The 26,441-nt window shown below is 57.6% G+C and overlaps 3 protein-coding genes across 19 annotated transcripts in view; 2 read left to right on the plus strand and 1 right to left on the minus strand.

Moving 5' to 3' along the window:
* The window catches only part of MGRN1 (mahogunin ring finger 1), a 53,600-nt gene extending 38,233 nt beyond the window's left edge, over positions 1–15,367 (plus strand). The window contains exons 11-18 of one of the 4 annotated variants that reach the window (XM_024759432.1): positions 3,479–3,590; positions 5,936–6,001; positions 7,452–7,678; positions 8,240–8,339; positions 8,646–8,691; positions 10,056–10,154; positions 12,270–12,314; positions 13,808–13,939. In XM_024759432.1, coding sequence (XP_024615200.1) covers positions 3,479–3,590; positions 5,936–6,001; positions 7,452–7,678; positions 8,240–8,339; positions 8,646–8,691; positions 10,056–10,154; positions 12,270–12,310 — 691 coding nt within the window. In that variant the 3' untranslated portion in view covers positions 12,311–12,314; positions 13,808–13,939. Of the gene's footprint in view, positions 1–3,478; positions 3,591–5,935; positions 6,002–7,451; positions 7,679–8,239; positions 8,340–8,645; positions 8,692–10,055; positions 10,155–12,269; positions 12,315–13,807 lie in introns of all 4 variants that reach the window. The other 3 variants (XM_024759430.1, XM_024759433.1, XM_024759431.1) reach the window with 3 other exon arrangements.
* Positions 15,368–18,096: 2,729 nt separating this feature from the next.
* On the plus strand, positions 18,097–20,778 carry NUDT16L1 (nudix hydrolase 16 like 1). 3 transcript variants are annotated; one of them, XM_024759410.1, is made up of 4 exons: positions 18,097–18,270; positions 18,351–18,611; positions 19,339–19,561; positions 20,494–20,778. In XM_024759410.1, exons 1-3 carry the CDS (start codon positions 18,118–18,120, stop codon positions 19,558–19,560), a joined length of 636 nt encoding a protein of 211 aa, XP_024615178.1. In that variant the 5' UTR covers positions 18,097–18,117; the 3' UTR covers position 19,561; positions 20,494–20,778. The 3 variants fall into 3 exon arrangements, with proteins under 3 accessions (XP_024615178.1, XP_024615179.1, XP_024615180.1); XM_024759411.1 differs by having other exon boundaries at positions 20,499–20,778; XM_024759412.1 differs by lacking the exon at positions 20,494–20,778 and having other exon boundaries at positions 18,351–18,682; positions 19,339–19,541.
* Positions 20,779–21,008: 230 nt separating this feature from the next.
* ANKS3 (ankyrin repeat and sterile alpha motif domain containing 3) overlaps positions 21,009–26,441 on the minus strand; it is a 30,677-nt gene continuing 25,244 nt past the window's right edge. For 5 of the 12 annotated variants that reach the window (XM_024759399.1, XM_024759404.1, XM_024759400.1 and 2 more), the window contains 7 exons: positions 26,001–26,170; positions 23,741–23,865; positions 23,134–23,275; positions 22,591–22,763; positions 22,195–22,280; positions 21,451–21,730; positions 21,009–21,380 (listed from right to left, as the gene is read on the minus strand). In XM_024759399.1, coding sequence (XP_024615167.1) covers positions 21,462–21,730; positions 22,195–22,280; positions 22,591–22,763; positions 23,134–23,275; positions 23,741–23,865; positions 26,001–26,170 — 965 coding nt within the window. In that variant the 3' untranslated portion in view covers positions 21,009–21,380; positions 21,451–21,461. Of the gene's footprint in view, positions 21,731–22,194; positions 22,281–22,590; positions 22,795–23,133; positions 23,276–23,740; positions 23,866–26,000; positions 26,171–26,441 lie in introns of those variants that run through there. The other 7 variants (XM_024759401.1, XM_024759405.1, XM_024759403.1 and 4 more) reach the window with 6 other exon arrangements.

Consider the following 26,441-nt stretch of genomic DNA (forward strand, 5'->3'; position numbering starts at 1 on the left):
TCTGCCTCCAGGGAAGTCGGATGCAGGGCAAGTATCCAGGAGGGGCTGCAGGGCAGTGTGTGGGGTGAGCTGCACAGAAGCAATCAGCAAGTCAGATCTTTATTTCAAAGAGTATGTGGGAAATATTTTGATAAAAAATTATAATAAAATGAAAAGTGTGGTGGGTGTAAATGATCAAGGAGTTAAATTTGGTTTCCTTGAGCATCTGGACTTTCTCAGTCAAAAGTTGTCACGTTGGGGGAATTCCCTGGAGGTCCAGTGATTAGGACTCTGTGCTTTCACTGCTGAGGGCCCAGGTTCGATCCCTGGTCAGGTAACTGAGATCCCACAAGTGGCGCATACGGCGTTAAAAAAAAAAAGTTGTCATGTTGGGCCTAATTCTGAACAAAATATTCATCCTCCAATAGAGAGTAAACATTCTCAGGTTGTAGGTCCTGCTGGTGGGTCAGCAGTCCTGGGCCTGGTTCCTGCTGGTCCTGGCAGGGACTGGGTGTGAGCGTCAAGAGCTCCCTCCTATGGGAGCTGCAGGACATTTTCTCTGAGGAGATAAATGACAGCTTTTTTTTTTTTTAGCATAGACAAAGACTGTCAGATTTACTGTCACTTTCAGAAATAATGTCTTGGTCGATTTAAAACTCCAAGTGTGAAAATATCTCTTTATTGCTACATTTAGTTCTTAGGCTCATGACTGTTCACTATAAAACTCTCTTTTGTTGAGTAGTCTATGGCTACGTTAAAATTATGCTTCACAGCAATTAATCAATATACATGGCCTTGGAAAACCCTGGGGGAGAAAAAGAAAGTGTGTTTTAAAAATAATAAAGCTTAGGGAGTTCCCTGGTGGCCTAGTGGTTAGGATTCCCGGCTTTCACTGCCGTGGCCCAGGTTCAGTCACTAGTTGGGGAACCAAGATCCCGAAAGCTGCACACCGAGGCAGAAAAAGACAAGAGAACAAAGCTTAGGTTTATCTTTTTTTTTTAATGCAAATTGATCTTTGTAATAAAGTGTTCTTTGCCCTGTGTGTAGCATACTCAAAAACCTAACTTAGATTCAGTGAGTCTCTGTTGGTAACATGTTATTTTACTTTGTTTCTCAGTTTGATTTCTTTAGTTGTTTTTAGTGAATTGCATTCCAGGTTAAAGGTATTCCGTTGTTAGTATATACAGTAAGAGGAGATAAAGGGAGGGCATTTTGAAGGCATTTGTTCTAATTAAATCATATTTTCATTTTCAATAATAAGTTAATACTCTTTAATATCTCATGGACTCTTACTTCACAACCAACTTACTTTCACAAAGCAAATTCTTTATGCATTTGAAAACTAGAATATAATTGTGGTTATCTATTTCATCAACTATATTTGACTGAGTAAAATTCCTTGTATCTGAGAATTACTGTCTTCAGGAAATCATTCTTACTATTTGATTCCAAGAAGGTGGCGTGCTTCCTTTGAGCTTCTGGCTTACTACCGGGAGGAATCTATTCATGTTGTTTCTGTTCTTTTTTCTTTTTCCCTTTAACCTTATTTTTAAATTTTTTATTTCTTCTAGTTTTATTGAGATATAATTGACATACAGATCTGTATAAGTTTAAGATGTATAGCATAACGATTTTTTTTTTGCGGTACGCGGGCCTCTCACTGTTGCGGCCTCTCCCGTTGCGGAGCACAGGCTCCGGACGCGCAGGCTCAGTGGCCATGGCTCACGGGCGCAGCTGCTCCGCGGCATGTGGGATCCTCCCGGACGGGGGCACAAACCCGTGTCCCCTGCATCGGCAGGTGGACGCTCAACCACTGCGCCATCAGGGAAGCCCAGCATAATGATTTGAGTTACATACGTCACGAAATGAATATCACAATAAGTTTAGTGAACATCCATCATCTGATATAAAGAAATGATAGAAATTAAAAAAAATTTTGTGTGTGTGTGATGAGAACTCTTAGGGTTTTCTCCCTTAACTTTTAAGTATAACACACAGCAACGTTAATTATAGTTATCATGTTGTACGTTACATCCCTAGTACTTATTTATCTTGTAACTTGAAGTTTGTACCTTTCGACGGCCTTCATCTAATTCCCCCTCCCCCCTCCCCACCTCTGGTGACCACAAATCTGATCTCTCTTTCTATGTGTGTGTATGTTTGTTTTTGAAGTGTAACTGACCTACAACACTGTGTTAGTTCCTGTTATACAACATAATAATTATTTTCTGTACATTTCAAAATGATCATTACAGTAAGTCTAGTTATCGTCTGTTACCATACAAAGATATTGCATAGCTACTGACTATATTTCCCCACACTGTACATTTCATACCCATGACATTTATTTTGCAGCTGGAAGTTTGTACCTCTTCATCTCCCTCACCTATTTCTTCCTCTCCCCACCCACTCTCATCTGGTAGCCAGATGTTTGTTCTCTGTATCTATAACTCTTGTTTCTGTTTTGTTATGTTTGTTCATTTATTTTGTTTTTTAGATTCCACATGTATGTGAAATCATACAGTATTTGTCTTTATCTGACTTACTTCATTTAGCATAATACTCTCTAGGTCCATCCATGTTGTTGCAAATGACAAGATTTTATTCTTTTTTTATGGTGTATATACATATACGATAGTCCATTGTATATACACCCCATCTTTATTATCCATTTGTCTGTTCATGGGCACTTTGGTTGATTCCATATCTTAGCTATTGTAAATAATGCTGTAGAGAACATAGGGGGTGCATCTATCTTTTTTTTTTGTAATAAATTTATTTATTTATTTATTTATTTTTGTATGTGTTGGGTCTTCGTTGCTGCGTGCGGGCTTTTCTCTAGTTGCAGCAAACGGGGACTGCTCTTCATTGCCGTGCTTGGGCTTCTCATTGCGGTGGCTTCTCTTGTTGCGGAGCACGGGCTCTAGGCGTGCGGGCTTCAGTAGTTGTGGCTCACGGGTTCTAGAGTGCAGGCTCAGTAGTTGTGGCGCACGGGCTTAGTTGCTCCGCAGCATGTGGGATCTTCCCGGACCAGGGCTCGAACCCATATCACCTGCATTGGCAGGCAAATTCTTAACCACTGCGCCATCAGGGAAGCCCCTCTGCCCATTTTTTAATTGGGTTGTTTGTTTTGATGTTGAGTTATATGAGTTCTTTGAATATTTTGGATTTTAACCCTTTATCAGATATATTGTTTGCAAATATCTTCTCCCATTCAGTAGGTGGACTTTCATTTTGTTGATAGTTTCTTTTGCTGTGCAAAAGCTTTTTAGTGTGATATAGTCCCATTTGTTTATTTTTGCTTTTGTTTCCCTTGCCTGAGGAGACATACCCCTCAAAATTTTACTGAAACTGATGTCAAAAAAAAATACTGCCTTCAACTCAGAAACGTGGCTTGTCCTGGGATTGCTGCGGGGTGGGTGGGTGGTCAGTGTCCCCGAAACTTGGAGGGTCTCAGTGGTGCTGCCCCTTGCCTCACATGACCCTGTCCTTCCACCACAGCTTTCCGGGCCCTTCTGCAGATCCGGGCAGTGAGGAAGAAGCCAGGAGCCCTGTCCCCCATCTCCTTCAGCCCCGTTTTGGCCCAGAGCATGGACCACGATGAACATTCTGTAAGTGCCTCTTCCTTCCTGCATTGGAGGGTGTGGGGGTAGAGACAGGAGGGGCCTGGAGGAAGCCCCTGCCTACTGTGCAGGGCCCGCCTTCATGTTAGGACAGTGCCTGGCTCCTGGTGGGGCTGGTCTGGTGGGAGCCAGTAGGTCAGGAAGCCCTGGAGGTGTGGCCAGGAGGAGGCTGCCCAGGCTCTGCCCTCAGGGTGGTGCCAGGCCAGGACCCAGACTATCTGGCCAGCACCCCTGCCTGCCAGCTCTCTGGGCCTCTGGCTCACCTGCCTGGTCCTGACGGGCAGCTGTGAAGATGCGTGGGTGATCCAGGCTGGGCCCAGTGAGCTCTGGCTGCCGGATGGCGTTGCTTTTGCCAATAGCAAGAGCCTAAGATGCAGGTGACCCTTCGCTGAGTCTGAAGGGTCGTGGTGTCGTCACCTCTGCTCCACCAAGGTGACCTTGAGAGAGAGGTGGGCAGAGACAGAGATGGGGAGGGAGAGACACAGAAATGCAGAGACATGGAGAGACAGATACGGAGAGAGAGAGAGAGAGAGACAGATGGGGATGAGGTTCAGAAGGGAGATGCTGAGAGATGGGCAGACAGGGAGACACAGAAAGAGATGTGGAGAGACACACAGACAGGGTGGGGTTTAGGGGGTCGCTGAGGTGGGCAGGTCGGGCAGAAGGACCGAGGACGGACAGGGGTAGGCCCGGCTCCTGGCTCCTGGGTCCCAGCTGGCTTTGAGCATCGTCAGCCAGTGAACCTATTTTCTGGGCTCTCAATTGAGGTTGTTTGGATCCAGTGATTCTTAGAGGCCCTGCCAGCTCTCTAAAAAGGAAAAAGCGGGCTTCCCTGGTGGTGCAGTGGTTAAGAATCCGCCTGCCAATGCAGGGGACACGGGTTCAAGCCCTGGTCTGGGAAGATCCCACATGCTGTGGAGCAACTAAGCCCGTGCGCCACAACTACTGAGCCTGCACTCTAGAGCCCACGAGCCACAATTCCTAAAGCCCGGGTGCCTAGAGCCCATGCTCTGCAACAAGAGAAGCCACCGCCATGAGAAGCCCATGCACCACAACGAAGAGCCCCTGCTCACCACAACTAGAGAAAGCCCACACACAGCAACAAAGACCCAAAGCAGCCAAAAATAAATAAATAAATTTATTTTTAAAAAACAAAAAGGAAAAAGAGCCAAAGCCCTCTGGATTGGCATACCCACAGAGGGCACCTGCCCCAGGCCAGCAGGTGTGATGTGTTCAGCCCAGCATTTCTGAAAATTGGGCCAATGTTTAAAAGTCTAGGAATTTTCCTTAAGACTCAGATTTCTGGCTTCTCTTTCAAAATCTGAAGGTGTGGTCTTGCTGCTGGATCAGGAGCAAGGCTGCCCCTCAGGTTGGGGTGCCCGTCACCCCACTTCTCCCGGGCCAGCCACACTGTTTAGCCTGTGAGGCCCATAGGCATCAGGGCTTCCGGCTCTGAAACCAGGCCCTCAGCCCTTTAACAGTGGACTTGTTTTCAGAACAGCGAGTACTTTCTCCAGCACCATGTTTTTGGTGGAGATAAAAACAGTACTGAGTTGTTCCTGACCCCGAGAAAGGAGCTTTGCTATTCCACGGAGGGTGGGCTCAGGTGGTAGGTTTTTATTGTCGCCTCTCCGGGTTTCTGCCCTGGCATCTGAGGGTCAGGCGGGATCCTCCCATGTTTATCCTTCTTGTCCTGAGAGCTGAAGTGCCTCCCACAGTGCAGGGCAGCCTGGAGCTTGGATGGTAAGCTCACACTCCAGAGGGCCACCGCCTTCCTCTCTGGAGGTTACAGTCCCAATTAAGTGGCCCTTGTTCTCTGCCACATTCCCTGCACGAGCAATTTCCACGTAGTACTAGAGTCCAAATTGGGCATTTCCTCCAGTGAGTCTGTTAAGATCGCTGCAGAGTGGGGGTCATCGGGGGCTTTAGCCCCACCTTTAGGAGTTAGACTTGGTGATGAGTCAATGAGGCTGTGCTGGGACCTCCAGGTCCCTTCCCTGTGCCCAGCCAGGCCTGCTTGTGGGGAGTGCTTGGCCACTGTCAACACCTGCCCTGGCCAGGACCTGCTGCTCAGGGTGACCCAGACCATGAGTGGCCGCTGCAGACGGGGATGGGCTCTTCCAGAGCTGCAAGGATGTGCAGGCGCAGCCAACCCAGGCCCAAGGCAGAACCCATGCTCGGCCAGGTCCCCACGATTTACATGCACGTAGAATTTGCGAAGCGCTGGCTCATGGCACACCTGGAGACCAGCAGACCAGGGAGACCCCAGCCAGCCAGCTCCAGCGCCGCATGGGGGGTGGCAGCGGTAAAATCTATGATTTTTATCTTGACAGTGTCCCTTTAAAAAATCAAAGTCGCACCCTGCCTCACTGGCCAGCAAGAAACCTAAAAGGGAAACAGTAAGTGTGTTTGGCCCTGTGGCTACGTCTTTGCCCTGTGCCCTGATTATTGTACCAGTGACAAGAATGGGAAGTCACTTTCACCCCAGGCTAACGTGTTCTGTTCATTTAATCTGTCAAATCCACTCTCCCCAGTCCCGGCGTCCCTGCCCAGGAAGGGAGTTTTGTGGAACAAGCAAAGCTCAAGGTCTGTTGGCAGAAAGCCCCGGGCGCCCCTTCTCGCCAGCTCTGCTTCTGCCCGTGGTCTCCTGATGCCCTGTTTCCCTTTTTTTTCTTGCTGGCAGTGGAATGACGGAGGCGGAACTAAGGCTGCCGCTCTTGTTGCAAACGTCCCTCGTGCTTGCTCCCCCTGCACCCCTGCTCTGCGGGCCAACACTTGTATTTCTCAAGTTTTTCCTGCATCTCAGGGAGCAGACAGCATGTGGCGGCTGGGCCGGGCCTCTGCCTGGGGCCTCCGCTGAGCCCCGGGCCCCTTTGGAAAATGGTAGAGGGTTGGGGTCACTGAGGGTCAGCCTAGACAGAGAGGTTTTCTCCCTGTTTCGAGGGGCAAGGGGTGGCTTGGGACAAATGCAGGCACCGTGGTCCCAGGGAACCCAGGAGGTGCTTCGAGGACAGAGAGTACCACCTGGCTCCTCTGCCTCCCCCTGGTCCCTAGGGGTCACTCTGTCACCTCCCTGAAGGGCAGCTCCCTTCCTTCTCACAGGTCAGCCGGGCAGGCAGGAGTCCCATGTAGAGAGCGTTGCCCTTCACCTTGTCCACGAGAGTGAGGGCAGGCGGCTGCCCAACCCCCCGGCTTGGGAGGCCTAACATCTCCCTTTGCCTTTAACCCTAAAGCAAGACTCAGCCTATTGATTGGATCTACTCCCAGAGAGGGTGAGACTGGTCCTGTGGAGGTGCCTGTTAGACTCCCCGGAGCCCATATCAGCCCTGCAGTTGCTTGTCTGGCCCAAGGAGGATCTCTAGGCTGGGTCCCCGTGTCGGGCAGGTCCTCCTGGCCTAGGCCACACACTCCCACCGGCTTCTCCTGCCTCTGCCATGGCTTTGCTCCCCTCCTGCCCCTGCCCCTGCCCCCTCCTCTCACTAACACCTCTCTCACTCTCTGCGCCCACCAGGCAGGAGCAGAAAGCCAGGTAGGGGCTGGCCAAGGCCCTCTCTTCCTCCATCCTGGGCACCGAGTGGGCCACTTGGGTGTCCTGGGCTGCAGCTGCAGCTGATGGCCGAGGGCGCCCTGGGCAGGGGTGTCCGATGCTGCTCTGGAGTTCTTGGTGCCCCTCTGAGGGAGGGGGATATGAGTCTCTGGAAGGTGGAGTGGACAGGAGATGGTCAGAGAGCAGGCTCTGGGGAGCAGACCATCCCTGGGGCACCAGGCCGGCGTCTGGGGCTCTGTGGCCCATGGGCAGTGGGCAGGGTGCCTGGCCGGCCCGTCCCTCACCTGCTCCTGTCCCTGCAGAGCTCCGACAGCATCCCGCCTGGCTACGAGCCCATCTCCCTGCTCGAGGCGCTCAACGGCCTTCGGGCCGCCTCCCCAGCCATCCCCTCGGCCCCCCTTTATGAAGAGATCACCTATTCAGGCGTCTCAGACGGCCTGTCCCAAGCGAGTTGTCCACTTGCTGGGATCGATCGGATCATGGAAAGCAGCCTCCAGAAAGGCAAGCTGAGGAGCAAATCCCCCGACAGGTGAGACCACCGCCAGCAGCCCCCTGGGGAAGGTGTGCGGGACCCTCCAGGTACACCTCATCCACCTTGTTTGTGCCCCACGAGCCAGCCCTGGCCTTGCTTGGCAATTACAGGATCGTCATCACTGATGTAAGGGACTTTCGAGGGCCACATGCCCAGGGGCTGGGCAAGGGTCAGTCCTGGTCCTTTGGACACTTGGAGGTGCCAGCGAGCAGCCCTGCTGTGTTTAGTCTTTGCTCAGACGTGTGCTGGTTTTCTAGAAAAGTATAAAGAAGGCACAGGTTCTATAAAACTCCCATAGCCCCTGCGCCTTATACGTGTGACAAAACAACTCCAAAGATACAAAAGGACACGTGGGTCTCTCCTGCTGTTGCTCAGCCCTCACCCCAAGCCTATACCATCGCGGTTCCACTCTCCCCTGCACACAGCGCCGTGTGCAGGCTGCAGGTGGAGGGCCACCTACTCCCCAGGCCTAGCGCACATTTGCTGGCCCAGCTGGGGCGTTGGCTTGGGTGGGGTTGGCGTTGCTCATCCTCTGTCCTCTGCCCACTCTGTCCCCAGCACCCTGCGGTCCCCATCGTCCCCCATCCATGAAGAGGATGACTCGGAGGCCCCGCCCCCGCCGAGCGGGGCAGGGGTGGCGCTGAGCAGCTCCCCCGAGGTGAGGCCCCTGCCCGCCCTCCTCAGGCATGCCATTGCCATTTGTCCTTCCATCCCCACGCTCCACCACTCCCTCGCGCGCTTGTTGACCTTGGCTGCTGTGACTTCCCCCAGCCTCCATTTCGTTTCCTCATCTGTCGGGTGGGTGCTGTTGGGTGGAGTCCAGCGAGGGCCGTAGGAGGAGCTGTGTGTGACACACCCAAAGGCGCCGCCTGTCCTGGACCCGACTCACCCTGTGTCTTCCCCGGCCACCTGTTGTCCAGCTGTCAGCACCAGGGTCCAGGCATGTTTTTCCTTTGTTTCCTAGAGCTTTATAACGGAGGAGGTTGACGAGACTTCATCACTAAAGCAAGGTGAGCCCTCTCCTCCCTGAGGCCCTGGTGCTCCCTGCCCGGCAGGAAGCGGGGCCTCCAAGTCTCTTCCGGAGGTTCCTCCAAGCTGTGTTAGTTGCCCTCCTGGGACCACACACTTTGGTTCCTACACGGTCTCATGGAGGACAGCCCTGGGCCGCTCCTGGTTTTCCCTCCTTATCCGTCCATTTAGTGGTAGCAGCCCTTTTTCTTCCCGCCTGGATCATTCTGCCCATGGTTGGTGCTCCATGCTCCTGGGCTTGGGCTGTGCCCCTCCCTCCAGGGCAGGGTCCCACCGGGGTCTCTGGGCCTTGCCCAGGCCTGGGGTAGCCGATGGCCGGTGGGTGCGCAGCTCAGCCAGGCCCCTCCCCGGCGTGTTCACTGTGTAAGGGGCCTGGTGCCCTTCCTGAGCAGAGGTTTAGCACTTGGCAGCCCCCTGGGGTCCAGTCCCAGCGCCGCTGCCGGCACTGGCTGTGAGTGGGGAGGTGACGGGAGGTGGGAAGACGCTGTTCCTCTGCAGTCCTGGTCTTTCCTCCCCGTGTCAGACAGATGAGGAGACTGAGGCTCAGGGTTGGTGTCGGAGGAGGCCCAAGGCCCTTTAGTTGAGAATGACAGAGCCAGGGGGTGGCCAAAGTGTGGTCAAGGCCCCCAGAGCAACCTGCAGCCACCCTGGTGCTGTGACCCCCTCCCTGCTGGGTGGCCCCTGGCCAGTGCTGCGCTGGGTGACCCATGTCTGCCTGTAGGCCGCTGGGCAGGGCCTTGGGCCTGGGCATGGTGCCAGGGTTAAGGTGTCCCCCAGGAGCATGGTGTTGTCACTTCCCACCCGGCGTGCAGGGCCAGGTCCCTCTGCCTCTCAGGCCTAAGCTTCCCCACCTTCCATGGCTGTGGCTCCTTCCCACCTGCACGTAGCATGTGCCAGGACTGGGGGCCCTCCGGAGGCCCTGTCACAGGATCCAGGTCCCTCTTCTGCCTGAGGGGATGCCCCCACAAGCACAGTGCAGGTCCCGGGCTGAGAACTGATGTGTGAGAGAGAGGACACCCCCCTGTTCCCCCTCATGTGAGCTCCCTGCTGCGGGCCTGGGGGTCAGAGGGCTGAGCACCCACCTGCCTGTCCAGGAAGATAGGAGACAGATCTATTACCATTCCATGTTGTCTTTTAAATGTGGGTCTGTGATGTTTTTATGATAAAAACAAAATAAAGCCCCACGCTGGGTGGTAGGAGAAAAGGAAAGAGAAAGAAAATAGACATCTACCTCTGGGTCCTGGGAGAGCAGAGGGGGAGTCAAGGGTAGGGTCTGGGCCCCAGGGTGGGGTCTGGGGTCCCAGACTCCTGCCTGCCGGTCCCCAACCTGCCCTTTCCTCTGCAGGGAGCCGAGTGCCGTCTATCGAGAACGTCCTGCAGGATGGCAGCCCTGAGCCCTGCAGCCGAGGCCAGCCCAGCGCAGCTGCAGACATCTACCTGCCAGGTAACGGCACTCGGCCGGTGGCGCTGGGAGCCTGCCAGGCCTGGGGGAAGCCCACTTCCCCATCCCTGGCTCTGAGCGCACGCTCCTTCCATTGACCCCCAAAGCACGGCCAGGCCCGGATTACACAGTCACCGAGCAGCCCCTGGTTCTTTGGGGCAGAGCCTGTGCCTGAGGCCCCTTTTCATCCCGGAGCCAGCTCAGCCTCAGGAAGGCAGAAAAGGCTTCTTGTTTAAGGCCAGGCGGGCAAATCTGGTCCCACTGCCACTGCTGTCTTCCTTCATCCCTGGGCTGTGCTGGGTGCCCCAGCAGCCGGGCCTCTGCCCAGGCAGCTGAAGATGGAAACCTCCCCGCTGGCTGCAGGCCTGGCGAGGGCCAACAGGCTCCACCACTGGCCTGGGGCTCACAGGTTCCCTGGTCCCGGGTGAAGCAGCACGTCCAGGCCAGGGCAAGGGACACAGGCTGGGGCACTAGGTGCCAGCGAGGCCCAAGGGCAGCAGGAAGGGGTCTTGCGTCTCCTCGCACCCCTTCCCAGGCCCCCACCTAGGGCCCTGTGGCCTTAGCTCTGCTCTCTGCTCCTCTGGGTCAAGATCCTCAGGTTCAAGTCCTGGGCTCCAAAGACGGGACGGGAGTTGGGGTCTCTCAGACGCTTGTGCCCAGGCCTGCTGGGACACCACCTGAGGTTTCCGGAATCAAGATAAAAAGCCACGTTGCCCTCAGAGCCTGGCTGCTTCCTCATGGCTGGGAAGCCCCTTCTCCTCACCCCTACCTGTCTTGGGAGCCACCACTGCCTGGTCCCCTGGCCTGGGCATTGGGGGAACTGTGATGTGCTTTGGTCTGGAAGGGCCTCTTGTTCCTGGGCTTCTGGATGAGCAGCGGCCTGTGCAGACAGAGGGTGTGGTTAGAGGACAGCGGGTCCCCAGGTGTGAGGAAGGAGGGCACTAGTTGGTTCGTTGACAAACACGGGCCTACCCAAAGGAACCCCTGGGTGAAAGCTGTGTCTTGGAACTTAGATTAACACAGGATTCCAGAGGACTTAGTATATCATGAGGATGAAAACCTGGTCGGGGGCTGAGGGGCGGTCAGGAGAGGGACTCAGCTTCCTAGAGCCCTGAGTGAGTCCTGACCCTGCAGGCAGCCCCTGGGTGTGGTTGAGGGCACCCTGAGTGCACGCAGCCTCTGCAGTGCCACCCCTCACTTCCCACGCCTCGAGTGGCCCATGGAGTGTCCAGGAGCTCAGGACAGGCCACAGCCAGCTGGCCCAGCCCACGGGTGAGAGCGGGATCTCTGGCTCTCTGGACCCCCCAGTGCATGTCTCGGGCCTTCTTTAGGTCTACACTGGGGGTCGAGGCAGTCGGCTTTGGAGGTGGTAGAGGAGAGGCCACAGAGACCAAAAAGCTGGCTGTGGGGCCTGACTGGACAGCAGGGTGGGGCTGGTTCTCAATGCCAGAGCAGAGAGGAGGCTGCACGTGGGTGTCCTGTACCCCCTCCTCACAAGCATGGCTGCTTGTACCTGGGGGGCAGGCAGGGGTCCTCGTGGACACACACACCTCTGAGTCGTCCATTCCCACGCCTCTTCCTCTGTTCTCTCTGGGCTTTTTTGCTTAGCAGAGACCCTACACATCTTCCACATCAGTGTGTGTGTTTAAGAATGCACACACGCAGGGATCTCCATTCTTTTTAACAGCACCGCGTTCTCTGGCTGGATGGAGCGTGATTCAGTGAATCTTAGTGTATCCCGTAGATAGGAAGAAAGGAGATGGGGGCAAATCCATAAAATGGAGAAATCCTAGATGTCCGGCATCCCAGCAGCCCTGCAGGGTGGGGGCCCTTTCTGGGCTCCGCTGTGCCCAGCCTCCAGCCCTGACACAGCTACCTGCATCCTTCCCTGGGCTGGGTTCCTCTTCATTAGCACTGGGCCCAGTGCTGTTTCTAAGGAAGCGTTTTCAGCACGTGTCTCTTTTGTGTCAGCACATCGGTTTGTGTGGCATTTATTTCCATCATATCCCACCCCCACCCTGGCACCTTGTCATAAAGCCAGTGCCTCTGCCCTGGAACGTGCCGGTCCCTCTGAGCGCTTTGCTAACCGAGCTTCCGTCTCTCTCCTCCTCTGCGCAGCCCTGGGGCCCGGCTCCTGCTCCGGTGGTTTAGAGAAGTAAGCTGGTACGTGACGCCTTCGCACGCGGGGCGGGGGCTCTGCGGGCGGCCTTGGCAGGGTGCTGGAGAGAGGGCCCCAGCCACCCTTCCTCTCCTGCTCCCGCTAGGGGTTCCTTCCCATTTTCCGGGCCCCTTCCACAGCCGTGTCTTCTCCGGGGCCCTGGATTCAGAATCCAGAGTGCTCCAAACACCAAGGCAGAGGTGCCCCTGAGAGGTGGTCCTGCGGGGTCTGATGCTGGCTTTTGGAACCAGAGGATTTCCCATCTGGACCAGGCAGCCCATTCAGGCTCTTGCAGCCTTGAGGGTCCCGGGATCAGTGACTCAGCCCTAGCTGAGACCCTCCCGTCGCTGACAACTAGCCTGTTCCCCCACCCACCTCTGGAACCTTCCGGAACACCAACATGCCCTGATGTCAGTCTGTGAGGCAGCTGCGTGAAGTGGTCTCCCCACCTAACAGGGAGGTGCCCTCTCCCTGGGCGACCCAAACAGACGTTTTACAGAAGACAGTTCTGCGAGCACCACTGGGAGGGGACGCGCTGGGGCCCCTGCCCCTCCCTCAGGTGACAGCAGCCTCACCAGCAAGTCTGGAGATAGAGAACCTGGCTCCTTCGGTGGCCCAGGGTTTCCAGACGAGTGTGGGTGGGGTTGCACCGCGTGCTGTGTCAGCCTTGTGGGACGCAGCCCTCCTCCCGGTCAGCCGTCCTGGACCCAGGCTGCGGGGTCCATCCACCCACTGCCTTCCCCCACAGACCTTTCTCATCTTCCTTGATCATTCCTTGTGACGAATCTTACTCTCTGCTGAAATAGGACCTGACACTTGTATTCTCATCCGTGGGAGATGTTGAGTGTTGCCACTTAGGTAAAACTTCCGGAAGTAGGAAACGGGTCAGACCCGGCTGCTAGGAATTGTATTTGTCCTGTGTGCTGTGTGGCAGAGCTGGCTTCCCACGTGAAGCCACGGTTCCTAAGAAAACTGTCCCTCACCGAGTCCCCGAAGTCTGTCGCAGGGGGCTTCTGGGTTTGCCATTGAATCCACCCCGGGGCTCCTTGTGCGGATGGGCACGGCCCTGAGAGGTGTGCAGCTCCCCCTGCACCAGCGCCTGGGGGTGGCCTGAGCCAGGGACGGAGCCCCTCACGGCATCCTGGAGGCGCCATGTGGGGATGGCGGGAACAGCCTCCAAGGAGGGCAGGCAGGGGCTCCTGGGGCCGCTCTAGGCACCCCTCCACCGGGGGTGACCGAGTTCCAGCCAAATTCAGTGGCCTGTCGGAGCCCAGGAAGCACGGAGCAGGCACAGGCGGGGCACCTGGGGGCTGGCAGACAAGGTGCCCCATTGCCTTCTGTTCCAAGGCGGGGGCTGGGGTCACTGGGCCCTCTGTGTGCTCTGCCGCAGACACACAGCGGGGCAGCTGGTGGGGACCCGGAGCCTGGTGGGCGAAGGGAGCGGTGAGGCGGGGCAGCTCAGCCGAACGTGACCCTCCTCCCTGTTTCCCGCCTGCAGGATGGTCCACCTCCATGGAGACGCCCCGCAGCCTCCACACCGCCGGGCCCCCCCGGCCTCCACTTGGTGGCCCCAGTCCTGACCCTGGGGCCGCTGAGCTGACCCCACTCTGAGAGCGTGGCCAGGCTGGCAGCATGGAGCCCTCAGCTCCCCAGACTTGGCTGAGGGGCTGCCCGGACTCCAGCGTGACCCCTGGCCTCTCCAGTCTGCACGCCCTGTGTGGTCACTGGCTCCGAGGGACCATGTGACCCTTGACTGAAGAGCACAGTTGACCTTCCTCTCTGACAACCCCCTTTTTCTACGGTCGATGTATTTATAAATGGTACAGGATGAAGGATGGCGGCTTTCTGTCCTGGGCGCTGAGCTCTGGGGTTCCTCCCAGACGTCCTATGGGCTGATCACCCACGTGCAGCCTGGATGGGCCTCACCCAGCCCCCAAGTCTGTAGGGGGCCCGTCAATGCCCGAGAACCCAACAGAGTGCAGTCTTCACAGGAAACGTCACGGGGGCCTTGTGGGAGGAAAGGAAGTGGGGTCCGAGTGTCAGTCAATGAAGGAAACAGTGCCTGTCCCCTCCCCATATGCGTGTACCCTCCCCCCCCCACGCGGCCCTGTGGGACCACCTCCCACAGTTTGCCCCCCGCCCCCCTCCCCGGGCGGCTAGGCAGTCAGGCCAGGCCTGGGTCTGGCCATTAACAGCGGTTGTGTCCAGGGGCCCTTCTCTGAGCCCCACACCTTCTCGGAGGCGGCCTAGCTCATGTCATCAGGCCCTCCGGGTGGGGGGCTCCACTTGGCCGGTGGCGCTGCTGCCCACCTGCCCCAGGAGGGCCTGAGCCGCTTCTCCGCTCCCTCTTCACGAGGTAGATGCCACTTAGCGTTTCTCTTTGATTTGTTCTGTCTGGGACTCATGTGGTGGGACCTGCCAGGGGATGAGGGTCCCATCTGAGGTGACCTCGTCTTTTTTTAAAGATAAACTTTCTGGGTAACAGAAAGGCAGAGGGGACGCTTGGCCTTGGTGCCCCCAGGTGAGAGCTTCCCCAGCAGGACCTTGAGCCCAGTGGGTGGGTCTGCAGCTCCCGGGTGCAGACACTTACTTTCCTTGCAAGCGGGAGCGCGTCCCGCTTCCTGTGGAGCTGCCCTGGGAAGGACGGTTCTGGGGCGGCCGGCTGCACAGCCTGAGGCTCTGTTGAGTGGGGCAGTCGGGCGTGGATGACTCCTTTTCCCTCCGGTTGAGCCTGTGAACAGAGGCCACGCTTGGGGCAGCCTGCCCTGGCCCCTTGGCTCCCTGCCTCCCCTCCCCTCCCACCCACCATGTGTTCATGGGTGCACGCATGCCGACGCACACACACACAGGCAGGGCGGCCGTGTCCCTCTCCTCAGCCCTCTCCTCTCACGGCCAGCACCCCGGCCTCTCGCCATCGATATTGTGCCAGTAACTCTGAAGGACAGGGTGCAGACTGGCCTGTCTTGTACTTGCGTGTGCTACCATTTGATGTACTCTGATTGGCTAGTTTTCGTTCGTTTTTACTGTCTATTTATAGTAATAAAATCATGCAGCAATATCCCACCCGCTCCTTCCTCCGTGCACAGCACCGCAGGACTGAAGCTTCTTGAGGTTTCTTGGGAGGCAGGACAGCTGAGTAGCTGGTGGCAGCTCTGACGCCCTCACAGCAGTGCAGGTGCCAACTTGTGGCTGCAGCCTCTGTTCCCTCATGTATAAGATGTCCGCGAACTACAACTTCCAGGAGGGCGTGAGGGCTGCTGTTATTACTTTTTCGGTCATCATCGTGCTGATTGTTGGGTTGGAGCAAAGGAGGGACCCTTGGGACTTGGCTCTGCCTCCTGAGCAGGTGGCAGAGCCCAAAGCCTCCAGGTGTGCAAGTTGCTTCAGCGAGTTGATTCATCCCACCGCCGTGAACTGAGTGCCTGCTCTGCCAGAAGTCAAAATGGGCAAGGCCCCTGGAGCCTGTGTTCTAGTCAGTGAGACACCACGCAAGTAATCCAAGTTTTCTCAGGTCTGGTTACTGTTAAGAAGAGTCAGCGGGTCACGAGATGGAGTTGATTTAACCTGTGGCTGGGGAGGGCTTCTCTGAGGAGATATTTCAGCTGAGCCTTGAATGCTGCCAAGGAGCTCTCCGCAGAAGCGCACCCCAGGCAGGCGGCCCAGCAAGTGCAAAGGCCCAGAGGCAGGAGTGGACCAAGTGTGTCCAGCAAGTGGCTGAAGCATCAGAGTTGGGGGTGTGGGGTGCAGACACCTTGTGGGGTAGTTTTAGTCAGAGGCTTCTAAGCAAGGGAGCAACTTTCTCCAGCTGTCATGTGGGGAATGGATTGGAGGGGCAGGTTTGGCTGCCAGGATGCTGGAGCCCAGCCAGGGCCCTCTGCTTGGTCTGCGCTCCCCTACCCAGCGAGCAGCCTCCCCGTAGGGAAAGGCTGGGGCTCCAGAACACCCACTGCAGCACTGCCTGAACCACCACCCACCAGCAGGGGCCTGGCTCCTTTGTAGACACAGTTCCAAGTAGACTCCTCTGGTCCCCTCTGACTCAGGCAGCCTGTCCCTGCCCCAAGGAAGGCTTGCCACCCTCAGTTGTGCCTGGGTCTGGCATGGTCCCAGTGTGGGAGAAGGGCGCTCAGTGTCACATGGGTTCTTGCATGGCCTGCACTGGATCTCCCTCCACACTGCCCCCAAACCAACCCACTTCCTTTCTTAATGTCTGCGGCCTGGAGGTGGGGTCCTCCCTGAATTGGCCCTTCCCCTTGATAATCTCTCCCCTTCAGACACGGTTACCTGCCCTGGAATCTGGCTTCCCCTTGCCAGCTGTGGCTGCCCCACCTGAGCCCTGACCCCTGGCAGAGGGCCATGGTAGGGGAGAGCCTCTCTCTTTGGGTCCTTACTCCCCACGTCTGACAGAACACCACCGAGGACCCAACGTGAATGAGTTTCTGGCGAATCCTGCCAACCCTCGCCTGCCCTCTGCCCCTCTCCTTCTCAGCCCCGGTCAGGGCACAGAACTTGCCCTCGGCTGCATGGCTTTCCTGAGGCTGTGCCATGGCACCCATCCTGTGAGCACAGGCTGTGGTGCCTTCCCTCAGCAAATCCATGTCCACGGTGGGAGAAAAATGGAGCTTGGGCCAGCTGGTGGAGCGAGTGGCACCATAGGATCCAGGGGAGCCCCGCTACTGTCCCTCTGATGGCTGTTTCTGACGCTTCCGAGCCCTAGCAACTTCCTTCTCCAGTACAGACACCTGGTAAGTAACTCAGGCCCCCTTTTGCTGAAGCTTCACGGTTTTCTGTTGTGTACACTGGGTAGGAGGCAGTGGGAATCTTGGGTGGGATCCTGGCTCTCACAAACTGCTGGGTTCCCTCAGGCAAGTCCCATTCATCTGAGCCCCAGGTTCCTCCTCGGAATAAAGTGGGGGAGACCTTATTTCCTCCAACAGTACCTGGCTATAGTGTCTGACAGGCAGGGTACTTGGTGCTCTGGGCTGGGAAGCTCCCTGCCCCGGGATTTAAATCACTTCTGCCCCAGCAGGCTGGGCTTAGGGAGCCCCAGAACTCCTCACCATGCACCCAGTTCAGTGCTGGGTGTGGACTTGTACTGTGAGGGCAGTTGGAGCTTTGCCAGACTCTGCTTTCCTGCTCTTCTAGTCAGGCAGACCAGCAGTGACCTTGGATTCCAGTGCTTAGCCGGCTGCAGAACGATGGGGCTGGCGTGCGTGCAGGGGAGGGTTGTGTCCTCTGATCCCAGGGCTCAGCTGAGCCCCTTGGGGGAAGCAGGAGGCGCCCTCGCGTCCAGAAGCTGGAGCCGGCCAGGCCTGGAGCTGGCGGTGGGAAGCCCGCGGGGTGGTGCTCCCAGGCAGGCGCTGGGGGAGGGCCGAGGGCAAAGAGATCGCTGGGGCTTCTCCTGCCCTCTTCGGGGCGGGTAGTCTGAACCCTGACTCCGCAAGCACCGTCCCCACCCCGCAAGCGCCGCGCGCCCGAGGACCCGAAGTCCGCGCTCCACTCCTGCGAGCTCGGCTGTCGCGTTGCATCCTGGGCTCTGTGGTTTTCGAGGACCGTGGGCGGGGCCCGCCCGGGGTGCGCGGCTATTGGGTGACGGCTGGGGCGCCCGCAGCCATTCCCTTTGTGCCCGCCCCTTCCGCCCCGCAACGGAGCGTCGGAGAGCCGTGACGGGCTCTGCCCTGGTGCGCGTCAGCGATTGGTGGAGGGGCGGGGCCCAGGGGCGGGGCTGTCCGCGGATTGCTCGGGCGCGGCGGGGGCGGGCCCGCGCATGCACGTAAGGGCGGTGCACGGGTCGCGGTGGGTAGTGCCAAGATGTCGGCGGCGGCGGTTCCGGAGCTGAAGCAGATCAGCCGGGTGGAGGCGATGCGTCTGGGGCCGGGCTGGAGCCACTCGTGCCACGCCATGCTGTACGCCGCAAACCCCGGGCAACTCTTCGGCCGCATCCCCATGCGCTTCTCGGTGCTGGTGAGGACGCGGGAGGACACGGGCGGGCGGGTACGGGACGCCACTCGGACCTGCGCCCGTGACCCGGCGCTCCCTTGCAGATGCAGATGCGCTTCGACGGACTGCTGGGCTTCCCCGGGGGCTTCGTGGACCGGCGCTTCTGGTCGCTGGAGGACGGACTGAATCGGGTGCTGGGCCTGGGCCTGGGCTGCCTGCGCCTCACGGAGGCCGACTACTTGAGCTCGCACCTGACCGAGGGCCCGCACCGCGTCGTGGCGCACCTGTACGCGCGGCAGCTGACGCTGGAGCAGCTGCATGCTGTGGAGATCAGCGCGGTGCACTCGCGGGATCACGGCCTGGAGGTGGGGGCCGCTGCTCGGGCCCCGCCCCCCGCCCCGGGGTTTGGCTCTGGCCCCGCGGAAGGCACCGATGGGTAACACGTCCCCCTGAGGGTCCCCTGGACAGTTTGGGAGGGTGTCGCTGTCTCCAGCTTCGGGGTGGGGAGAGGGAAGGGTGGGAGGGGGACCGGGGCTGGGGCTCCCTCGGGGCTGTGTTCCATCTGCCTTGCTGCCTGCCATTGCCAATCCTGGGAGTGGGGAGTGGGATCGGTGGGAGGATGGGAAGGGGCGGTGCCTGCTTCGGGAGGTGTGAAACTGCAGAGTAAAAAGGAGATCTTGTAGGTCTGGGTTCATGGGCGGGAATCTCATGGTGTGAGGGATGAAGGCTCTACTTCTGGGTTTTATAGTCCGGAAGACTGGGAGTGGCACTTGAGGTGTTTGGGATTCACCAGGTGAAAGAGGGAGCATGGGGGTGTGGACTGTGGGGCTTCCTGCTAGTGGATGAGGGCTGGGACTTGAGAGTGGGATGTGCATGGGGATGGCCTTGAAACTTGCTTGGGGAAGAGAGGGGCTGCACCGCACCAAGGGAGCTGGCTGGCTTCTACCTCACCCAACCCTAGCTGGGTCTCCCATTACGTCCTTGGCAACCTGGCTGTCCTTCCCGTGGCCTAGCTGCTCACAAGCCCCTCCTGCCAAGGCCATGCCATCCGTGTGGGGGCCTGGTCCCAATCCTGGTCTCCTCTCCATGCAGGTGCTGGGGCTCGTGCGCGTCCCACTGTACACCCAGAAGGACCGAGTCGGTGGCTTTCCCAACTTCCTGAGCAACGCTTTCATCAGCACAGCCAAGTACCAGCTCCTCTTTGCTCTCAAGGTGCTCAACATGATGCCCGAGGAAAAGCTGGCTGAAGCTTTGGCTGCGGCCACAGAAAAGCAGAAGAAGGCCCTAGAGAAGCTGCTCCCATCTTCCTCCTGAGGTTGCTCCTGTGCCTTGTGTCTGTCGCCCTCCCGCTGGCTCTCTGTACCCGTGGGCTGAGGCTGGGCCCTCCAGCCTCATTGTGGGAGTGTGTCTTCTAGCATGTTCTGTGCTTGACCCATTCCGACTGTGTTGGGGAGTGGGCACCTCCTCTTCTCCACTGCCCAGAGCAGTTACTGGGTGGTGGCCTGGGTGCACCCACTCTAAAATGAGCTCTCTGCGTGCGTGTCGTGGGCTGGTGGAGCCCCAGGTGTTTCCTGATGGCCTCAGTGGATAAGTGCACATGCACTTGGACCCTGGAGAAGTTGCTTTGTTCTCGTGGCACTTTTGTTCTTGTGGAGGCCAACTTTGGGTTGACTCCATCCTGCGTCCTGCCCCGAGCCAGCCCCAGGGTCTGGAGAAACGCCAGCCCAGGATAGGAGGTTATGTTGTGAATTTTGGTTGTTAGCTTTATTTGTGGTGAGTTTTCAAAGCAGCTTTACCTGCTCTGTCTTGGGCCCTGTCCCTGCGAACAGTCAGGGCCGTGGGGCCCAGGTGTACAGGGAGCTGCTGGAGGAAGGACAGTAAAGTTGTGCCTCCGCTGTTCTGTGTGTTCTTCAGTCCTGGCTACAGGCCTAGGGGTGGATGCACGAGGGTGTCCCCTTCCCCGCCACCCAGGGACCTGAGGGCAGGGGCCGGGCATAAGAGCGGGGCTCTGGGTACCATTCAGGTGGAGCTGATGCAGGCCTCCCCTCCCAGGTGGGGGTGCCAGCCACCTCCCCATGTTGACTGTAGCACTGCCAGCCATGGACTCTTCTGGGCCATGGGCCTGGTCTGGTGGTTTCTTCACTGAGACTGACAGTGTGACACCTCTCCCTGATCCTGGTGGCTCTGGTGGCGCCTGGGCTGAGCCCACTGCTGCTTCCTTTGAGAGCCTCCCCTCTCTGTTCCCAGCACAGCCTGCAGGCACCTCCAGGAAGCAGTCTGGCAGCACTGGCCAAGCGTGCACAATGACAACAGCAGAGCCACCACAGGACAGGAAGGTCACCACTGGCGGTCTCCTATGGCCCTACGTCTGGAAAGACTCCTCAGTGAAGCTCACAGTTTCCACAGCGCCGGCCTGGTAAGGAAAGCAATGCTCCCGGCCCAGCCTGGGTGTCCCATCTTAGAGCCTCGACGAAGTGGCTGGCACATGTGGGCAAGGACACTCTGCTCTGTAAATAAAACACCTGTACTTGCTCCTCTCTTATTTCTGGGGCCTGCTTCGCTCTCCAGGTAGCTTTGTAGAATCATGGGGGTTCTGATGCAAAGGTGGCCCTAGCTACAGGCAACAGAGGGATGGGGCAGCAGGGATCACCCAGTTGGTCCTGCCCTGAGCATGGTGCTCTGGGCGAGGGCCCTGGCACAGCTTTCCTCTTGCTGTGGTTTATCAGCCAGTACCTCAGGCCATGGGACCAGAACTGAACCCCTCACCAACCAATCTTAAACTTTATTTTCCAGCAAATGACATACGCTGCCCAGGCACCCCGCCCCAGTCCTCACCTGTCTGGGCGAACCTCAGTGTGGCGCCTGTGGTATGTGGGGACACGCTCTCCCCAAGGCCCTGCCTGCTCTGGGCCCCACTCCCGGGTCTGGATAAGAGACCCTCGTCTTGCCTCAGTGCGGGCCTTGCTGCCCTCGCACCGGCCACAGCCCCGTCCTGTCTGCCAGCTGCTCCTGGGGCCCGATCCTCTGGCCCTGGCCACTGCAGCTACCCGCTCGCTGGCCTCCTGTCCTCTGGGCACACAGCTTCAGGGTGGATCAGTCACCCCACGTCAGATTCTGAGAAGGGAAAGGGAAGACTGAGGGGGGCGCTTGCTCGGCTGCACAGCTGCCCTGCTCTTGGGGCCGAGGTCCTGGACGGACACTCACCGTCCCCTTGCCTAAGGCTCCCGCCAGTTCTCCTTCCCGTTCAGCACTTGCAGCTTCTCCAGGCTCTGGGTCACTAAGCACAGCACTCGCCCTGAGAACGGGGGCAGACAGTTACTGCTTCGCAGTCTGGAGGGCTCGAGGACACAGGAATGGATGACCTTGAGGGCTGGTGGGCTGTCCGGCCCCCTGGACTCACCCATCTCCCGGACTCGATCCTCCAGGGCTCCCGACAGCTGAGGGAGGCTCAGGGCCTGCAAGGCGGCCTGCCAGCCTTTGGAGTCTGCAGGGCAGAGAGCTGAGTAGGCCTGGGGTCTGTGCTCGCAGGCCCTGCCTCCATCCTGAGCCACTGCGACCAGGGGACGCCCCTCCCCCAACCTTTGGTGCCATACGTCCCCCTCATTATATCAGTGTTCTCCTCCCACTTGTGGAGCAAAGCGCTGACGGCCGGTCAGGGCTCAGCCCCAGGAATGTGTGTGAGGGCCCCTGCCTACTCCTGGGCTATGCCCTGCGGGGGGCCCAGCCAGGGGCTGCAGAAGTCACTTGAGGTCTTGGACAGTGGAGGCAGCCATGGCCCAAAGGCCACCTGGAGGGACAGTGAGGACATGGGCTTGGGCATGTGAGAGGATCTGGGGTGGGGTGGTGTCAGTGTGATAACTGCACTGAGACAAGTGGTAAAACCCAGCCTGGGGAGGTGTCCCTGCCCTCTGTCTACCTGTTCTGGGTCCAGGACACTGCTCTCCTTACCAGCTGTGGGGAGGCCTGGGCCCAGCATGGCCTCGAGCGGGGATTCATCCTGCTGCACTCGGGCGGACAGCTCAGCTTGACAGGCTCTGCCGGACACGAGAACCAATCTCTGGTGAGGGGAGAGGCCAGGCGATCGCAGACACCCTTCTCCCAGAGTGTGAGGCGGGGCTCTGCCCTGTGCACCCTGCCAGCCTGTGCCTGTGCGGCCCGGGCAGAGAAAAGACCCACACGGGGCCCCTCTGCTGCCTGGTCTGCCCTGCAAGGAGGGACAGCCAGATGAAATTGGGGTGGCGGTGACTCCAGGAGGCCCTGAAAACAACCCATTCTTGGAAGAATCTGGAGGAAACAGTGACTTGGCCTGGCCCGGGCCCGGGGGCAGCTCGGACACCCACTTACTGCAGCTGGTCCAGGACAAGCGCAGCGTCCCGGGCCAGGGCCCAGGTCTCCTGCAACTGTGTGTGGACGTCCTTGCGGGCGCCGTCCTGTTCCAGGAGGCAGCTCTCCACCACGGCCCGCAGCTCCTGTTCCTGTGACACCAGGCCCCGCATGGCCTCCACCTCCTCACAGCGCTGCAGCGGGAGAGGCAGCAGGTGCAGCAGGCTGGTTCGGGGGTGGGGAATGACCACTCGGGCAGGGTTCCCCCACCCCAGGTTCCATCTCCGCCGTCAGACTGCCGCCTCCTCTCCTGGCCTGGGGGGACCTGTCTCCACCTTGGAGCCCCCCAGGCCTGGGCCCCTTCCTGCAAGCCCGGTGGTGTGCGCTGCTGACACCCTTTCTCCCTCCTGTGCCCACCTGTGCGCCCCACTGCATCCGAGCCATGATGCTTCCTGGCCTTGCTATCCTGTCACCCGCCCTGGCTGTTGCTCTCCGCTGATGCTGGGCATCTGTCTCCACTCTGTGTCCTTCTCTGCACATCCCCTGCCCCAGCTCTCTACTTACTTTGTGCAGCTGGATGGCAAGCTCCTGCATCTCGGCTTCAAGCCGGTCGGCGTAGGCCAGCTCCAAGGCATCACTGGGGGGGCGGGCGCTGCTGTGCCAGCGGGCGATGGCAGAGGTCATCTTTCTCTTGGGCCCAAACAACCTACAGCAGGGAGTGAGAGGACACGGATCAGCACCCGCTCTATGTGGAGGTTCCGTGGGCTGTCCTTCTACCAAGACTGTCTGCTAGAAAGATCCCAGCTTTGAAGGGGGAGAGTAGCCCCCAGGATCCTGGGACAGAAGACAGAAAGAATCGTAAGGAGTCATGACCTTCCCACCCTGCCTGGCTGCTGCTTTCACTGGACAGGGAGCTGGGGCTGCTAGGGATGCTCTCAAAGGTGGACAGTGGAAAATGTCAGGGTGCCCTGAGCACAGCAGTGTCTGCCGGGCCAGCTCGGGGCCTCGGGACCCAGGCTGCCTGCACCTGAGCTGGGAGCAGCTGCAGGAGTGGACAGCTGACAGCAGGGAGAAAGCCGGCCACTGGACACGAAGGGTCTCCACCCAAATGCTGGGAGCTGCACCTCAGCTGGTTCCTGGACATCGTAGCCACAGAGGCCCTGGGACTCACGTGATGCCGATTTCCTTCAGGTCGCTCTCAGTGAGGGTCAAAAAGATGCGGAGGTCCACGTCCTGCTCCTCAAACACCTGCAGGTATTTGAGGCAGCCAATCTGCTCCAGCAGTGTGGCGAGGTCCTAGAGGGTGAGGAGCCAGGGCAGGTCAGACAGAGGACAGGCAGGCCACGAAGACGTGGAGACAGGGAAAGGCCTGTGCTGCACACAGAGCTGCCTTTCTCCTGCTGAGCACCTGGCCTGGCCTGAGCTCTGCTGACTCCCAAGTTCGGCAGAGAGCCTGGGCTGCCCCCTGTGTGTCCTCAGGCAGGGCAGGCAGGGCGTCTCTGGACCAGTGTCTTCACTGCAGCAGGAAGCACACCCTGTGGCAGGTCTGCGGCAGCAGCTCCTCTCGGTCTCTGCTGACCCGGGACTCTTCATTTTTCCTTCACTCTGGGGGACAGTCTTTGCTGGACGTCGCACTGTTGGTTAACATGTCGTCCCATGTCTTCTGGTCCCTGTGGTTTCTGATGAGAAATACGCTGTTAATTGTCTGGAGATCCCGTTGTACGTGCTGAGTCACTTGTCTCTTGCTCCAAGATTCTTTGTTTAGTGACACTCTGATTGTGATGTGTCCAGGTGTGGCTCTGAATTTAACAAACTTAGAGCTCATTCAGCTTCTTGGATGTACAGATTCATTTTTTGATCAAATCTGAGAAGATTTGGCCTTTTTTTTCTTTCACTGAAAACTTTTTTTTTGGCCTTTTGGATAGAAATGGGAATTTATTTGCCAGGAAGGATGATCCCATGGAACCAGTGCCGGGCCTCCTCTTTGTTAATTCTGTGTTTGGTCACGACGCAGCCTGCCCTGCACTTCTTGTCTGCGATGCTGAAACCTGGCCTCGCCAGCACCACGTAGAGGTCCAGGCTGTAGGTACCAATGCCTGGTGTTTGATCCCCAGATCGACGTGTTCTTGGATCCCCAAATCAAAATTTCCAGTATCTGAGAGATTATTTTTTCTTAACTTGCATTCTCGCACCTTTAGATGTTTCTCCAGGATTTCTTCTGCCTTGGCCCCACGGACTGTGCAGTGGACGGCAGTCTTTTCATTTCCCCTGATAAGATTTGGCTATTTTAAAACATTTTTTCTACTTTTCCCTCCCTCCTCCCCAGGAACACCATTACGTGCACGCTGTTACACTCGCTGGTGTCTCACAGGTTTCTGTTCATTTTTCCTCATTCTTCTTTATCGGACTGGATAACCTCAAGTGATCTATGTTAAGTCTTCTGGTTCTCTCTTCTGTGTGCTCAAACCTGCTGTTAAGCCCCTCTAGTAAAATTTTCATCTCAGTTATTGTACTTTCAGTTCCAGAATTTCTATTTGGTTCATTTTTATTTCTATCACTTTATTGATATTCTGTATTTAGACATGGTTTCCTTTAGCTCTTGGAACATATTTTATTCCTTTTTTTGTTTCTGTTTTACAAACCCTGGGTCAAGGGCTGACTTTCAGGAGATGGCAGTGACAGAGCTGCTCTGCTACGTAGGAAACCCCGACCCAGAAGCAGGTAGCTTCGCCCCACTGGCTCCTCTGCCAAGCACATACACCAAATCTTGGAACATATTTACAGAAGCTGATTTAAAGGCTCCAATTGGCATGTGTTTAAGGTATGGAGAGGTCAGCTGCTCACCGAGCCTGGGAACACAGGCACGCCAGAGGGGCTGCGAGGAGAAACCAGCAAAACCACAGGCTTTTAGTGAAGAGCAGAACTGTGCCTTTAATAAATGGCAAATGCTGACCTCTCTTCCACCTCTGTACCACTTATGCCCGCAGAGGGTGGGAGAACACACTAGGCAGTGGCGCTGCTGTTGTACCTGTAATCCTGGACAAACTGCCCAGTCAGAGCAGCCACGATGAGAAAGGCAGCAATTAAGTTCTCATTAAGTCCCGACTAAGTGCCACTTTGCCTCTGCTTCCCATGCAGCTTGTCACTGTCACCTGAAAGCAGCTCTGTGATGCTGGTCCTGTGTTTCTCCTCCCCAGGCTCAGGGAGGCTGAGCTGAGCATGGAAACCAGGGGGAGAGACGGATCCCTCCATGGAAAGGAATGAACAGAAGCCCGGCAACTGGCTCCTCTCACCATTAGGAATCCTCTCAGCCCGAGTAGCTTTCTAGGTCGTGTGGAGAAAACCACCCCACTCTTTTCTCTCAACAGTGCCGGCCCCATGGGAAGTACAAATAAATGCCTCACAAATCACAAGAAGCCCCACGGTCTTACCTGGGGTCCTGAGTAGGGGGACCTGTCAGTCTGGGGGATCAATCTTGGGGCACAGGAAGTTCCGGTGCCAGGAGGCCACTGGCTGTCGCTGCTGCTGTAACGATTCTTGGTCTTCACGTAGCTTTTAGTTTGTTTGCGAACCGAGCTTTTCCGCGCATGATCCGAATCCTGTGGTGAGAGGTGTGTGTTTAAAGCAACTGCGGGGGCTGGCAGCTGACATGCTGCATCCAAGCTCTGCTCCCTGCCCCACCGCCAGTGTATGCGGCTTCCTCTGCACGCTCCCCTCACGGTGGGGAAGGTCTCAAACTTCCCGTAACTCCCCCGCCTGCCAGAGGCCTCCCCGGTGGCGGCCCCCGTGGCACTGCATGGACACGCTCACCTCAGGTGAACTGCTAGGCAGCCCCCACGACGCCGGGGGGGGGGGGGGGGGGGGGGTCCCGG

This window comes from Neophocaena asiaeorientalis, unplaced genomic scaffold, assembly GCF_003031525.2.
Source record: "Neophocaena asiaeorientalis asiaeorientalis breed wild unplaced genomic scaffold, Neophocaena_asiaeorientalis_V1.1 scaffold254, whole genome shotgun sequence".
NCBI classification, from domain to species: domain Eukaryota; kingdom Metazoa; phylum Chordata; class Mammalia; order Artiodactyla; family Phocoenidae; genus Neophocaena; species Neophocaena asiaeorientalis.

Excerpts from the sequence above, each read along its gene's own strand:
- NUDT16L1 (XM_024759410.1), top strand. The coding sequence starts at position 18,118 with ATGTCGGCGGCGGCGGTTCCGGAGCTGAAGCAGATCAGCCGGGTGGAG. Across the intron at positions 18,271-18,350 it reads CCATGCGCTTCTCGGTGCTG|ATGCAGATGCGCTTCGACGG; the intron begins GTGAGGACGCGG and ends GCTCCCTTGCAG. Across the intron at positions 18,612-19,338 it reads CGCGGGATCACGGCCTGGAG|GTGCTGGGGCTCGTGCGCGT; the intron begins GTGGGGGCCGCT and ends CTCTCCATGCAG.